Source organism: Cherax quadricarinatus, chromosome 53, assembly GCF_038502225.1.
Source record: "Cherax quadricarinatus isolate ZL_2023a chromosome 53, ASM3850222v1, whole genome shotgun sequence".
NCBI classification, from domain to species: domain Eukaryota; kingdom Metazoa; phylum Arthropoda; class Malacostraca; order Decapoda; family Parastacidae; genus Cherax; species Cherax quadricarinatus.
The window spans coordinates 28684859-28700418 of record NC_091344.1 but is presented as its reverse complement, the minus strand read 5'-3'; the positions used below and the strand labels follow the sequence as shown (position 1 = coordinate 28700418).

Here is a 15560-nt window from a genome sequence, read left to right as displayed (position 1 = left end):
TGGTACACCCTACCTCCACAGTTTGCTGGAAGCATTCCTGACTCTTTTGTGAATACTTCTCTAAATCTTTTGTTTAGTTCATCACATACTTCTTGGTCACTCTTCGTCAGCTCCCCTCCTTCTTTCCTCAGCCTGATTACCTGGTCCTTGACTGTTGTTTTTCTCCTAATGTGACTGTATAACAACTTTGGTTCAGATTTGGCTTTTGATGCTATGTCGTTCTCGTATTGCCTCTGGGCCTCTCTCCTTATCCCTGCATATTCGTTTCTGGTTCTTCTGCTCAGCTCCTTGTTTTCTTGAGTCCTTTGCCTTCTATACCTTTTCCATGCTCTAGCACACTTGGCTTTGGCCTCTTTATACCTCCAGTTAAACCATGGGCTCACTCTGGTCTTACCATTTTTTCTGTTGCCCTTTGGTATGAACCTTTCCTCTGCCTCCACGCACTTAGTGGTTACTATTTTAATCATTTCATTTACTGTCTTTCCATCTAGTTTTCTTCCCCACTGCACTTCATGCAGGAAACTTCTCATTCCTATGTAGTCCCCTTTTTTGAAGTTTGGTTTCTCTCTTTGTTCACGTGCTGCTGCATTCTCCACTTTTAACTCGACAAGATATTTAAAACTCAGGACATCATGATCACTAGCGCCAAGGGATCTTTCGTGGGTGATATCCCTTATGTCTGAACTATTCAAGGTGAATATGAGATCCAGCCTTGCTGCAACATCCTCTTCTCTCTCTGTGGTTGTATCCCTAACATGTTGATGCATGAAGTTCTCCAATACAGTCTCCAACATCTTAGCCCTCCATGTTTCTGGTCCCCATGTGGCTCTAGGTTTTCCCAGTCAATCTCTTTATTGAAATCCCCCATTACAAGCAATTTTGTTCTACCCATATGAGCCCTCCTGGCCACTTCAGCTAGTGTATCCACCATTGCCCTATTGCGCACATCATATTCTTCTCTTGTTCTCCTGCTGTTAAGTGGTGGGTTATACATTACTGCTATTATCACCTTTGGACCACCAGTCTGAAGTGTTCCTACAATGAAGTCGTCTGTTCCCTTCTTTCCATTCCTCCCATCTCTTCAAAACTCCACTGTTTTTTTATGAGCAATGCTACTCCTCCCCCTTCTCTGTTCTCTCTGTCTTTCCTCATAATCTGATATCCAGGTGGAAAAATTGCATCTGTTATCCCTGTAAGTTTTGTCTCTGTTAGTGCTATGATGTCAGGTGATGCATCAATGATGCGTTCTTGCCACTCTTCACTCTTATTTGTTATTCCATCTGCACTGGTGTACCATACCTTTAGCTTCCTTTCCATTACTGTATTTTGGGAAATGGAAGAGGAAGGTACAGGCTGGGAGGGTGGGAGGCAGGGCACAATATTATGGGAGGCTGCTGTGATTGTGGAATCAGTGCTTAGGGGGGTGGTGGCTATGGAGTGAGGTTAGTTTCAGTTTACTGTGTTTGGTTGATATGTGGTGAAAGGGGTTGAGAGGTTTCTGTAAGCATTTGTGTTTGATGTTCCCCCAAAGGCTGAGTTTTTCTGTCTGTCATTGCCTGTCCTGTCTCTCTTTTCTTCCACTGGTTCTGTCTTGCTCTCATTTTCAGTTGTTCCCTTTCCTTTCATGTTCTGTCTTGATTTAGGAACACTTTTTGATAATCTGGAGAGTCCTTTAACAGTGGCTTCTGTTGTAGTATCCTGTTCCTTACCACATCTGTCTTGAATGTCAATCTGTTTGGTCGATTTCTTTCCCTTGAATACCCCCCAAGTCTGTGAAAATTTTCTACCTGAGACATGTCCCTTTCTCCTGTTATTGCAATGATTTTCTTAATCTCTGTTTTCTCCCAATGCTTTCTTTCATCATAGGTCTGCCTTCAGCCTCCTGAATCCCATGAATAATTATTGACCTCTCCCTCTCCTCTTCCCATTTCTTTTCCCTCTGTATCTCTGGATCTGATTTAAGCATCTCCTTTGCTGTTTCCCTAATCATCTCCCAGACACCATGATGGCCTGATATTACTGCTGCAAAAGACTGCTTAGATCCATCCCCTCCTTCAGTCCCCTCGCTGCCTGCTGATGATCCCATTTCAGGCATCTTGCTACTTTTGGACCTCATCTTTAGATCCTGCTTCAGCACATCCATTTCTTCCTCCAATCTCTGTATCTTTGCCTCAGCTACTACAGCTCGCGATTCCCACTTCTTGCTCTCTGTAGATATTTGCTCTAACATATTATTGCAAAGCTTGTTTAACCTTTTCTCCCATTGTTGTTCCATTTTGTTCTTGAGCCATTCTACCCATTCTTCCTTTTCCAACCAGCCATCATCGGTTCCCTTGCCTTTACGTCCTCCATTTTGAGAGCCCATTTTGCTTTTATCCTGTTGGGATGTTCTAGCTGCTTCAGCTTATCATAAAAATATGTGTGTGTGGTGGGGGGATTTATGAGCTAATGTGTTAGGTTAGGTTTGTGCTTCAGCTTATCATAAAAATATGTGTGTGTGGTGGGGGATTTATGAGCTAATGTGTTAAGTTAGGTTTGTGTGTGTGTGTGTGTGTGTGTGTGTGTGTTAGTTACCAATCGCTCTGGAGTGCATACGAAATACGTATGACATATAAAGCGCCCCAGAGCAATTATTATTATTAGTAGCATTAGTATTACTATTATCATTATTATTATTATTAGTAGTAGTAGTATTACTATTATCATTATTATTATTATTAGTAGTAGTAGCAGTAGTAGTTGTGGAAATTTATTTGGTCCCTAAAGTTCCACAGGACAGATCTGGCATGGCCGTAATAGAACGGCTGAGCTGGGTGGCCCTTAAACCCTCCCAAACAAACACATTTCTCTCCCCAAGTGGATTGTTGGTAAGCTTATTTAATTTATAGATTTACCCTTCAGGGAAGGAGTAGGTAGTTTTATTGGTAGTACACTAATATTAGGATCATTGAGGCAACTGTAGATAATAATAATGTAGACCTAAGACCTTAACATAGGTAGTAATAGGCTGATAATGTAGGCAAACACTAGGATAAGTTAGCTAGGGAGAACTGGCAGCCCTAGTTTGAACGAAGAGACGAGGGTCTGGAAGAGAGACCAGCTCGTTCTTCTTAAGACAGACACCAACTGGACAAGACGTGCCGTGATCAGCAGACGGCGCCCCCCACGTGTCTTCACATTTGAGACCTAGGGAAATCTGGTAGAGGCACCTCGATGTACCGTAGATGACCTCCGTCAGGCCCATACAGTAAGACAAGACCTCCACTTTATCTCGTAGATTTCTGGCCAGTGTCTGGGGAGAATTGTGAGTGAGTTTGATCTGTGGGCCCGGTGTGCAGCAGGCAGTGCATGCCCAGTACGTACCAGTGTCTCTTGGCAGTCTGAAAGCTAGTGTCCGTGTCTGCATAGTTATACTAGGGGATACATACCCTCTTGGATATAGGAATTTCTGAGGTGCAGGCAGGTCACTAATAACGATTGAATATTGCAGGAATTAAGGCTCCCGGTTGCACGTGGTTTCTGAGGGGAAGTCCAAAGGGGCTAAGGCTAAGCTTAGGGAAGTTGAAGATCAGGATATATGCTGCAACACCAAGTTAGTCCTTTATACATGCATGCAGGCGAGTTTCTTGCAACATCAATCATGTGAAAATCTATCCTATAAGCCACTTGTGAGGCTGAGGTACCCACCTCAGAGCTCGGTGTCAACCCCTTTACTGTGAACTTCTTTTGTACTTTTCCCATTTTCCTCTTGTTTTTCTCCTTCCAATGGCTGCTGCACGTCTATTGTGCTCCCAGTAGTGCAAGAGAGAGTTATAAGTGCAGTAGCACTTGTAGGGAAAAAAAAAGAGGAAAATGGAAGAAGTACAAAAGAAGTTCACTGTAAAGGGATTAGGTAAAGGGATTAGCTGGTGTGTTCGTCTGTGTGTTTACACTCTGTGTCTATCCTGGCAGCTTAATTAAGAAATTCATTGTCCTCTTTGCTCACGGGCCCAGAGGATCTACTGCACAGACTCTCCTCAGTTGCCTGACTGCAGTGGTATGAGGAGGTGGTGTTTGCGCCTCTGCTGACAATACAGGAGAATTACTGTTGTCAACATGGCAGTTGGTCTTAGACGCCGGATCACTACTGTTGGTATTGAGCTTCTTCGAGGGACAATTTCGCCTAGTTCACCGCAAGTTTTATTACCTAAGATCATCAGAGAGACTTACCGCATTCAAGATGGAGAAATATATGGTGTTGCTTTAAATGGAGCTCAAAGAATTTTTGTGAAACTGCTCACAGCGATTGTTTATGAATCGTTAGTCAACGGTTTTCAGGACGCAAGTCTTGATGTTACACCAGCTGTGTGAGAATGATCGATGTTTCCAGGCATTATACATGGATCAAGTTATGCAACATTCCCTTTGAGGCGGATGAAGCAGATATAAGGAAAGTTTTCGAGAAATTTGCGACTATTCATTTCGCTCAGCATGATATGTGGGTGGCAGGCGCCTATGCAGGTCTGCCAGAAGGTACTTTTAACCTTAAATCATTGCGACACCCCATACCATCCTATGTTTTTCTCCAGGAATTTAGGACGCAGGTCATGGTTTTGTATCCCGGGTAACGATGTGCATTCCGCCTATGTGGTGACTATGACCAAATAGCAGCGACTTGTGAGAAGCGGAGACGTGTGCCTGGGCTTGACGTGGAAGTTGCTGCTCCTGCTTCAAAGGTGGCAGGTGCGGATCAATCACTTAAGGGGGAGCGTGGTCGTTTGTGGAGTGAGATGGTGGATCAGGCATACAGGACTGGAGGTGAGGTTGAGTCCCTCCACCAGTTACCTGCCCCAGAGTCTCCTCCAATGGAAAATGGTGAGCAGAAACTACAGGAGGATGTATTGAAATAGAGGAGGAATTGGAGGAGGTATGGAAGACTTTGTCACCGCCTGAGGAGGACGTTACACCTGAGCGAGAAGTAGCTGGAGAGCTGTCACTTCCAGTTTGTCAGGGACATAAGAATCATTGTACAGTGGAGGTAGAGGTTCATCGTGACCAGACCAAGTTATGGGGGACGTGCCTGTCACGAGGAAGAGGGCTGCTACGTCAGACTCAGATGATGTCCTGACGCCGGCGCAGAGGCCTGGGAAGTAGATTGGGGCAGAGGGTGAAGGTAGAGGTGTTGGTGGTGGTGGCCATGACAGGAGGCACCAGAAGAAGGGGGGTGAAAGGGGGTATTGTGAAGGTGCCAAACAGGAATACAAGCTCTGGAGTTGAAAAGAGTGATGAGAGGAGGCAGGGGTGGAAAATTTAAAAGGCCTTAGGTGTATGACTGTAAATGTTAATGGTTTATGTAGCAGTATACAGAGAGAATGGTTTAGTACATTTCTGAATAAATCTAGGGTGGATGTTGTGTTCCTCCAGGAACATAATTTTAAGGAGGGTAGGGTGTTGGAGGTGGCAGGTTATCGAGTGGTAACCCTGCCATCTCACCATTTAAAAGAAGGTGTGGGTATTTTAATAAGGGAGAGGAGCCCGTTTGTCTTGCAGAGAAATGAGGGGTTGGGAGGGGAGAGGGTGTTGCATGTCGATGGGTGGTGGATGGGCAAGTCTTTTGTAAGTGTGTATGTGCCTGCGGAGCATAACATGCAGGTAAAAAAGTAATTTTTGTGTAAGGATATTGTGTCTTACGTGCACTACAGGAGGTGGCAATAGTTGGTGCTGACTGGAATTGCGTTATTAGGGCGGCTGACGTGGAACCGAAAGGGGCAGGATATATGTCTGTGGCTCTCAGGGAATTGTTAAGGGACATTAGATTACGTGATGTGTTTGGGGGGTGTGGTAGACGGAGCATACATTTGTTAGGAGAGGGTATACAGCGAGGTTAGTTAGAGTGTATCTTTCTCAAGGAGTTGCTGTAAAATCTTTCAGTTCTGTTGAGGCGGATATGTCGGATCATAGGGCAGTGGTGTTGGAGGTAGGGTAGGATGCACTTGCGGAAATATACAGGAGTTATTGGAAATTGAACATAAGTGTGTTGAGTGATGAGGAGGGGATGGAGGGTTTTTTGTTCTATGGAGAAAGCTTAGTAAGGAAGCTCAGGGGGTGGATGACATCGTGAAATGGTGGGATTGTTGCCAAAGAAAGGATTAGAAAGTATTATGTGAGGGAGGGTAAATGTATTAATAACTTAAAATACGGGCTTGCGAACTATTTAGAGGACAGGTTAAGAGGTTGCTATTGGCAGGGGGCTGTTGGAGTCAATTTTCCTATGGACGAAATAGTGGAAATAAAAGGGAGACTGAGGGTGTTACAAAATGAAAGGTTTCAAGCAGTAAGGGTGCAGGCAGGAGTAGAAGAGGTGCTTTGGGGTGACAAGCTGTCTGCATGTGTGTTGAGACATCAAAAGCAAAGGCAGGCGATGACAGCAATCCCAAGTTTAGAGGTACATGAGACAGTGAGGATTTATAGAGAAGGGCAGGAGATAACCACGAAGGGCATGTGTGCATATGCGGATACATGGTATGAAGAGCATTGGACAAGTGGTGGGGGTGAAGTGGCTTTAGACAAGGTGTGTAGGCATGCAACGTGCAATTTAGGGAACAGTGACAGGAAGGCATTAGGTGGGGTGGTTATGGTAGAGGAAATAGAGAATGCTTTAATTAAGGGGAATGAGGAAGGGAAAAAGCTCCGGGTATCGATGGTCTCCCGGATGAATTCTATTTACAACATTGGGCGTTGATAGGGGGATTCATGGTTAGGTTATTTAATCGAATGATGGGGAAGGGTGAGCTGGGGGAGAAGTAGGCAACAGCAGATGTAGTGTTGGTTCCGAAGGGCAAGGAGCAGCTCACACTCCAGGAGTACTGGGCCATATTGCTACTATGTGCAGACTATAAGGTTTTTGTGAAAATTTTAGGTAATCGGTTTAAATGTGTTGTTGGGAGGGTGGTTTCGAAATCACAATTTGGGCTGCCTGGAAGGTCGATGATTGAAGGACATGGGATTCTGAGAAGTTTTTTGGAGTCAAAAGGTGGGGGTGGAGGAGCAGCTTTGTTGGCTTTAGACTGGCAGGGAGCCTCTGATAGAGTGGAAAGGAGAGCATTACAGGTTATACTTAGGAGACAGGGGTACGGGGAAGAAATAGTTGATTGGGTAACTACATTGTATAAGAGAGCCAAAATGAGGGTACAGATAAATGGGTGCATGGAGAGGGAAATTGCAATGGGTAGGGGACTTAGGCAGGGGTGTCCCATGTCACATATATTATTTGTATGTTTTCAGGACCCCTTTTATAGAATGGTTGATTGTAGTGTATGTACTCAGTGTGAGCGTGGGGAGGTGTGAGGGAGGGTCTGACCAGGATTAATAGGTTACGTAGACGATACAACTGTCCTGGCTCATGAAGGGATGTCAATGAGAGTTTTGGAAGATGTGCAATTGTTTGGACGTCCCACGGGAATGCAGCTAAACAGTGAGAAGTCCATGGTCATGGGGTTGGGTACTTGGGTGGAGGGGGGGTGAGAGATGTGATGTAAAAAAATGAGCAGTGTCTTTAAAGGTTTGTGGTATTATCTATCGGGATGATATGGATGCGGTGCGTGAGGAAAACTCGGATAGGTTGTTGGAAAGGATCGTGGGGCGTCTAGGTGTTTTGAGGCCCCAGCATCTAACTCTTGTGCAACGAGCGATAGTCATAAATGTTTTATTGTATAGCAAGGTTTGGAATGTCGCGGCTGTGTTCCCAATTACAGGGACGCGATTGCGGGGATCTTGAGACCGGTGTTTAAATTTTTGTAGGGTTCACGTTGCGATTGGTTAAAGAGAGAGGTTGTAATGTTACCTGTGCATCAGGGTGGGTTGGGGTTAATGGACCTAAGAAGGAGGGCTAAATGTGTGTTTCTTAAATGGGAGGTTTTGTGTGAGGGCGTGAGGGCAGGGCAGTTTGATAAGGTATATGATAGGTTGAGTAAGTTGTATGGAGGTGTGGAGTTGAGGGAAAGTGCAGTCGTATTGCAGGCCTTGTTGTTGGTTAGAGAACTGAGACATATTCGAATAGGGGTTTTGTGTAGGTTGCTGGTGGGTAAGTGCGTCGTCCCAGTTGAGGGTTTATTCCCCATGTATACGTGGAAGAGCATTTGGTATAGATTTAGCAAGCTGAGGTTAAATCCTAGGGTGCGTGAGGTGATGTTTCGGTTTCTGCATGGTACCCTTCCGTCAAGATACTAAGAGATACTAAGAACCAGAAGGGTAGTAGAGAGAGGGGGGTGTGGAATATGTGGAGGGGACGAGACTGCAGTCCATGTAGTTTATTTTTGTGAAGGGTTAGAGGAGGTCAGGTGCTGGTTAGGTAGGTTGGTACAGAGGGTGGGAGGCCGTGGGGTGTCGGTTCTGCGTGATTTAAGTCTAGATATGGGTGGGTTAGACGAGGGTGTCATAAGAGCTTTAGATTGTATCATGGTAGATTATATATATATATATATATATATATATATATATATATATATATATATATATATATATATATATATATATCGGGGGTGATGAGGGGGAGAGGGGATAGTGAAGAGCGAAGGAGGGTTCTTGCCATAACGTTCTATCGTGCGATGTGTCGTAAGAGAGAATTGAATGGGAGGAGGTGGGATCAGGTTTTCTCAGAGGGGTATAGAATGCTAACGTTAGGAATTCTCGTGAATCTGCGAATGATGAGTGAGTGAAGGGGTTTTCATAGGTTGAGAGGGAGTCAGGGGGTCACAGCGGGCTAACCTCCTGGGGATGGGGTGCGTGAGAGTGTTGTGAATGTGGGTAAGGACTGGTTTCCTGGTTGTCATTGATGCATTATTGCATCAACCTTGTGGTTATCGTGCCACTTGTGGATGTGGAGCTTGAGGACTCGTTACGATCTATATAACATATTTCATGAATGTAGGTGTAATCTCGAAGGTTTTTTTTTTTATGTATTTTTGGATGTGCATCAGTCTTGTATGACACAATTCTTGAGAAATATGTTCTTTGCGATATGGAGTGTTTTTTAGTTTGTATTTATGTTATGTGCTAGGTTTTTGTATGTTGAGATATACTTATATATTATTTTGTTTTGTGCATACAGTGCATCTGATTAATGTGATTTTGAGAAACATTTTTTTGTGCGTATATCCCTTTCTATTGTATTGAGCCTTTGTCATAGGTCAGGCTTTATGTAAAACTTTATATATGTATGGTTTTCATTCATTTAAAGTTTATATAATTTAGGCCAGTATCTTGATACCGGTTTGTTTTCATAGCTATGTTCTTGATGTAAGTTATAACTGTATGGTATACACACATATCTAGCGAGTTTATAGACGCATTCCTTTTGTGTCTTGATATTTTTGTAAGCGGGTTTATTGTGTAACAGTAATGAGCCTTCGGTTTTGAGATCTAATCTGTTTTCTTTTTATGTTTATCTATATTTTCGTATATGTAAAGCTGTATTGTTAGGGATAAGTATGTACATGTTTTAGTAAGATTATGATGTTAGGTTTTGGTTTATTGACTAATGCGAAGGATGTGATTGACACATTTTCTAATATATATTCTTTTCTATTGTATTGAGCCTTTGTCATATGTCATGTTATATGTAAAATTTATATATATGTAAGGTTCTGAGTCATTGAATGTTTATATATTTCAGTTCATGATCCTGTTACTGTGTTTATTTGTAGCTATGTTCTTGCTGTATGTTATTGTTGTATGTTATTGTTGTACGTTATTGTTGTATGTTATTGTTGTATGTTATTGCTGTATGTTATACAGCAATATCTTGCGAGTATATAGGTGCAATCCTTTTGTGTCAGTTAATTTGTGTCGGGATTATTTCGTCAGTGTACGAACCTTCACGATTGAGATCCATACTGTTTCCTTTTTATTTTTTATTTATTAAAGCGTTTTATAATACGCTGTATTGGTTTTAAATAAAATTTAAAAAAAAATTAAGAAATTATTCAACTCAGTGAACAAGGTATTTGGATGGTGGTAATAATAATAATAATAATAATAATAATAATAATAATAATAATAATAATTATTATTATTATTATTATTATTATTATTATCATTATTACTATTATTATTATTAATAAGGATAAAGATTTATTTCTTGTAATAATAACAATCGCTGTGGAGTGCTTTAAACGTCAACTATCAAACTTACAGGAAATACTATGATATTTAAAGCGCCCCAGAGTGAATAATTATATTTTATTAATTATTAATAACGATATTTTTATTATTATTGTTATTATTATTATTATTATTGTTATTATTATTATTATTATTATTATTGTTATTATTATTATTATTATTATTATTATTATTATTATTATTATTACCACCATCCACATACCTTGTTCACTGAGTTGAATAATTTCTTAATTTTTTTTATATTTAATTTAAAACAATGCATACAAATATACATAGATAGTCACGTAAATAAAAATTATATAAATACGTATAAAAATAGACATCATCAGTGACTGTTCCAGTCCACAAAGTAACACTGTTTATAATGGTGCTGATATACACCTGACAACATAATGGTGCTGATATACACCTGACAACATAATGGTGCTGATACACACCTGACAACATAATGGTGCTGATATACACCTGACAACATAATGGTGCTGATATACACCTAACCACATAATGGTGCTGATATACACCTGACCACATAATGGTGCTGATATACACCTGACAACATAATGGTGCTGATATACACCTGACCACATAATGGTGCTGATATACACCTGACAACATAATGGTGCTGATATACACCTGACCACATAATGGTGCTGATATACACCTGACAACATAATGGTGCTGATATACACCTGACCACATAATGGTGCTGATATACACCTGACCACATAATGGTGCTGATATACACATGACAACATAATGGTGCTGATATACACCTGACAACATAATGGTGCTGATATACACCTGACAACATAATGGTGCTGATATACACCTGACAACATAATGGTGCTGATATACACCTGACAACATAATGGTGCTGATATACACCTGGCAACATAATGGTGCTGATATACACCTGACAACCTAATGGTGCTGATATACACCTGGCAACATAATGGTGCTGATATACACCTGACAACATAATGGTGCTGATATACACCTGACAACATAATGGTGCTGATATACACCTGACAACCTAATGGTGCTGATATACACCTGGCAACATAATGGTGCTGATATACACCTGACAACATAATGGTGCTGATATACACCTGACAACATAATGGTGCTGATATACACCTGGCAACATAATGGTGCTGATATACACCTAACAACATAATGGTGCTGATATACACCTGACAACATAATGGTGCTGATATACACCTGACAACATAATGGTGCTGATATACACCTGACAACATAATGGTGCTGATATACACCTGGCAACATAATGGTGCTGATATACACCTAACAACATAATGGTGCTGATATACACCTGACAACATAATGGTGCTGATATACACCTAACCACATAATGGTGCTGATATACACCTGGCAACATAATGGTGCTGATATACACCTGACAACATAATGGTGCTGATGTACACCTGACAACATAATGGTGCTGATATACACCTGACAACATAATGGTGCTGATATACACCTAACAACATAATGGTGCTGATATACACCTGACAACATAATGGTGCTGATATACACCTGACCACATAATGGTGCTGATATACACCTGACCACATAATGGTGCTGATATACACCTGACCACATAATGGTGCTGATATACACCTGACAACATAATGGTGCTGATATACACCTGACCACATAATGGTGCTGATATACACCTGACAACATAATGGTGCTGATATACACCTAACCACATAATGGTGCTGATATACACCTGACCACATAATGGTGCTGATATACACCTGACAACATAATGGTGCTGATATACACCTGACCACATAATGGTGCTGATATACACCTGACAACATAATGGTGCTGATATACACCTGACAACATAATGGTGCTGATATACACCTGACAACATAATGGTGCTGATATACACCTGACAACATAATGGTGCTGATATACACCTGACAACATAATGGTGCTGATATACACCTGACAACATAATGGTGCTGATATACACCTGACAACATAATGGTGCTGATATACATCTGACAACATAATGGTGCTGATATACACCTGACAACATAATGGTGCTGATATACACCTGACAACATAATGGTGCTGATATACACCTGACAACATAATGGTGCTGATATACACCTGACCACATAATGGTGCTGATATACACCTGACAACATAATGGTGCTGATATACAACTGACAACATAATGGTGCTGATATACACCTGACAACATAATGGTGCTGATATACACCTGACAACATAATGGTGCTGATATACACCTGACAACATAATGGTGCTGATATACACCTGACCACATAATGGTGCTGATATACACCTGACAACATAATGGTGCTGATATACACCTGACCACATAATGGTGCTGATATACACCTGACCACATAATGGTGCTGATATACACATGACAACATAATGGTGCTGATATACACCTGACAACATAATGGTGCTGATATACACCTGACAACATAATGGTGCTGATATACACCTGACAACATAATGGTGCTGATATACACCTGACAACATAATGGTGCTGACAACATAATGGTGCTGATATACACCTGACAACATAATGGTGCTGATATACACCTGACAACATAATGGTGCTGATATACACCTGACAACATAATGGTGCTGATATACACCTGACAACATAATGGTGCTGATATACACCTGACAACATAATGGTGCTGATATACACCTGACAACATAATGGTGCTGATATACACCTGACAACATAATGGTGCTGATATACACCTGACAACATAATGGTGCTGATATACACCTGATATACACCTAACAACATAATGGTGCTGATATACACCTGACAACATAATGGTGCTGATATACACCTGACAACATAATGGTGCTGATATACACCTGACAACATAATGGTGCTGATATACCTGGCAACATAATGGTGCTGACAACATAATGGTGCTGATATACACCTGACAACATAATGGTGCTGATATACACCTAACCACATAATGGTGCTGATATACACCTGGCAACATAATGGTGCTGATATACACCTGACAACATAATGGTGCTGATATACACCTGGCAACATAATGGTGCTGATATACACCTAACAACATAATGGTGCTGATATACACCTGACAACATAATGGTGCTGATGACCACATAATGGTGCTACACATAATGGTGCTGACAACATAATGGTGCTGAATACACCTACACATAATGGTGCTGATATACACCTGACCACATAATGGTGCTGATATACACCTGACAACATAATGGTGCTGATATACACCTGACAACATAATGGTGCTGATATACACCTGACAACATAATGGTGCTGATATACACCTGACAACATAATGGTGCTGATATACACCTGACAACATAATGGTGCTGATATACACCTGACAACATAATGGTGCTGATATACACCTGACAACATAATGGTGCTGATATACACCTGACAACATAATGGTGCTGATATACACCTGACAACATAATGGTGCTGATATACACCTGACCACATAATGGTGCTGATATACACCTGACAACATAATGGTGCTGATATACACCTGACAACATAATTGTGCTGATATACACCTGACCACAGTACGATGCAGGTGACACCCCTCCCCCCCCCCAAAAAAAAAAAAAATACTTTATTGTTATTAATATACACAAAAAGTTGCGCTAAACCACAAGGACGAACATTTACTGTAACAGTTTCAAGAACTCCATACTTTATTATTTTATTTTAAAACATTGCAATACTTTAATAAATATAAGAACCCTCATCTAATTCTCCACAGAAAAAAAAAATAATTTTCATATTCGCAATACACATATACTTTTATCTTTGATAATTTCTTAATTAAGCTACCACGTGAGACACAGTATAAACACACAGACGAACACACCAGCTAACCCCTTTACTGTGATCTGTTTTTTTTGTACTTCTTCCACTTTCTTCTTCCAAGTGCTGCTGCACTTCTGTCTTGTAATATAGGGTGAAAAATCAATTACAAATTTGTTCAAATATGTTGTCGTGGAGACTTGAGAGGCTAGTGTACTCAGCGGCTGTAAGTAGGAGACTGAGATGCGTGACCCTGAGACACTGTTCTGCCAGTTTCCATGACCCAAGTTTTCGTACAGCCTACAATACTGACTCGTCGGAGAGCCTGTCGTAACTCCGAGTTATCGGTAAACGAGTCGGTAAGTAAGGAGAGGCTGTATATAAGCAGAACTTACCGAATAAGCCCAACTCTCGTAATTAGTAAACTTTCATCTACAAACTTTCGATAAAAAAAATTTTTACATGAAGTTTTAGATGTTTTTTGAATAACAATATTATATCTTCATTTTTAGTTCAAAACTAACTGAGAAGCCTCACCTAACCTCCAATAAATTAGTGCATTTTTTGAGCTTAAGTTTGCTATATATATATAATAGGTTAATTTAAATTTATTTAAAACGAATAAGTTTTAAGAAAGAGTATAATTTTTAAGGTAGTTCGGTGTATTCAGCAAGTTCAGTTTATTAGGCGAGTCACATGTAAATATATTTTTATTATTATAATCAAGGGGGAAGCGCTAAACCCGGAGGATTATACAGCGCCTGGGGGGGGATGTGGAAGGCATTCAGGCTTAATTACGAAAACTGGAGCACAGATCCAATTCCCTAAATCAAGAGCCCCTCACCAACATCAAGGAACCTTCCTTGAGGGGTAAATATATTAGAAAATTACCTGAACTGAGATGTTTAGTTGTCATAGTGACGAGTGATGAGAGAGCGACTTTGTTGGCCATGATCAGTGAGGAGGAGTGATGCTGCTCACGTGTGGATGACCTCACCTTGACAATGTTCAGTCGTTTGATTCTGTTCAGAGAAAATAACACTTTCAAAACAAAGTTAATATCCATAGGCGATAAAATGAACTTCTTTATGTCTACTAAATAGAAAACATTGATAGAAAATGTAGATTAAAGGTGATTATGGGAGTACTGGAGCAGACGATGCAATGTACACTCACCTTACCAGGGCCAGCCACTGAGTACGCTTCCACGTTGTAATCAGCAGTGGCTACCCCTCTCGCCAACCCCTCTCACCAACCCCTCTCACCTACCCCTCTCACCTACCCCTCTCATCTACTCACCGTGAGTAATGATTTTCTTATGTTAAAGTGAGGATGATATTGCCACATACCGGCAGTTTTAACTCGAATTTCACATTGCTTTAAAATATGTGAAACACTGACAAAGTCATAGTGAGTAATTTTTTCTCATTGGGTAATGTACCTTTGTTAGACCTTTGGTCCAGCAATGGTATATTACAAAGTTTTTAAAACACTGCCAGCTGTTTACTAAATATGTTCGAATGCTGATCTATCTGAA

At 40.9% G+C, this 15560-nt stretch overlaps 1 protein-coding gene across 5 annotated transcripts in view; it reads right to left on the bottom strand.

Annotated features, from left to right (window-relative positions):
• LOC128692435 (pyrimidodiazepine synthase) overlaps positions 1 to 15287 on the bottom strand; it is a 106795-nt gene extending 91508 nt beyond the window's left edge. For 2 of the 5 annotated variants that reach the window (XM_053781620.2, XM_053781619.2), the window contains exons 1-2: positions 15200 to 15287; positions 14915 to 15045 (exon numbers count right to left, since the gene is read on the bottom strand). In XM_053781620.2, the coding sequence (XP_053637595.2) occupies positions 14915 to 14975 (61 nt within the window). In that variant the 5' untranslated portion in view covers positions 14976 to 15045; positions 15200 to 15287. Of the gene's footprint in view, positions 1 to 14124; positions 14257 to 14914; positions 15046 to 15199 lie in introns of those variants that run through there. The other 3 variants (XM_053781622.2, XM_070096509.1, XM_070096510.1) reach the window with 3 other exon arrangements.
• Between the last annotated feature and the right edge of the window lie 273 nt (positions 15288 to 15560).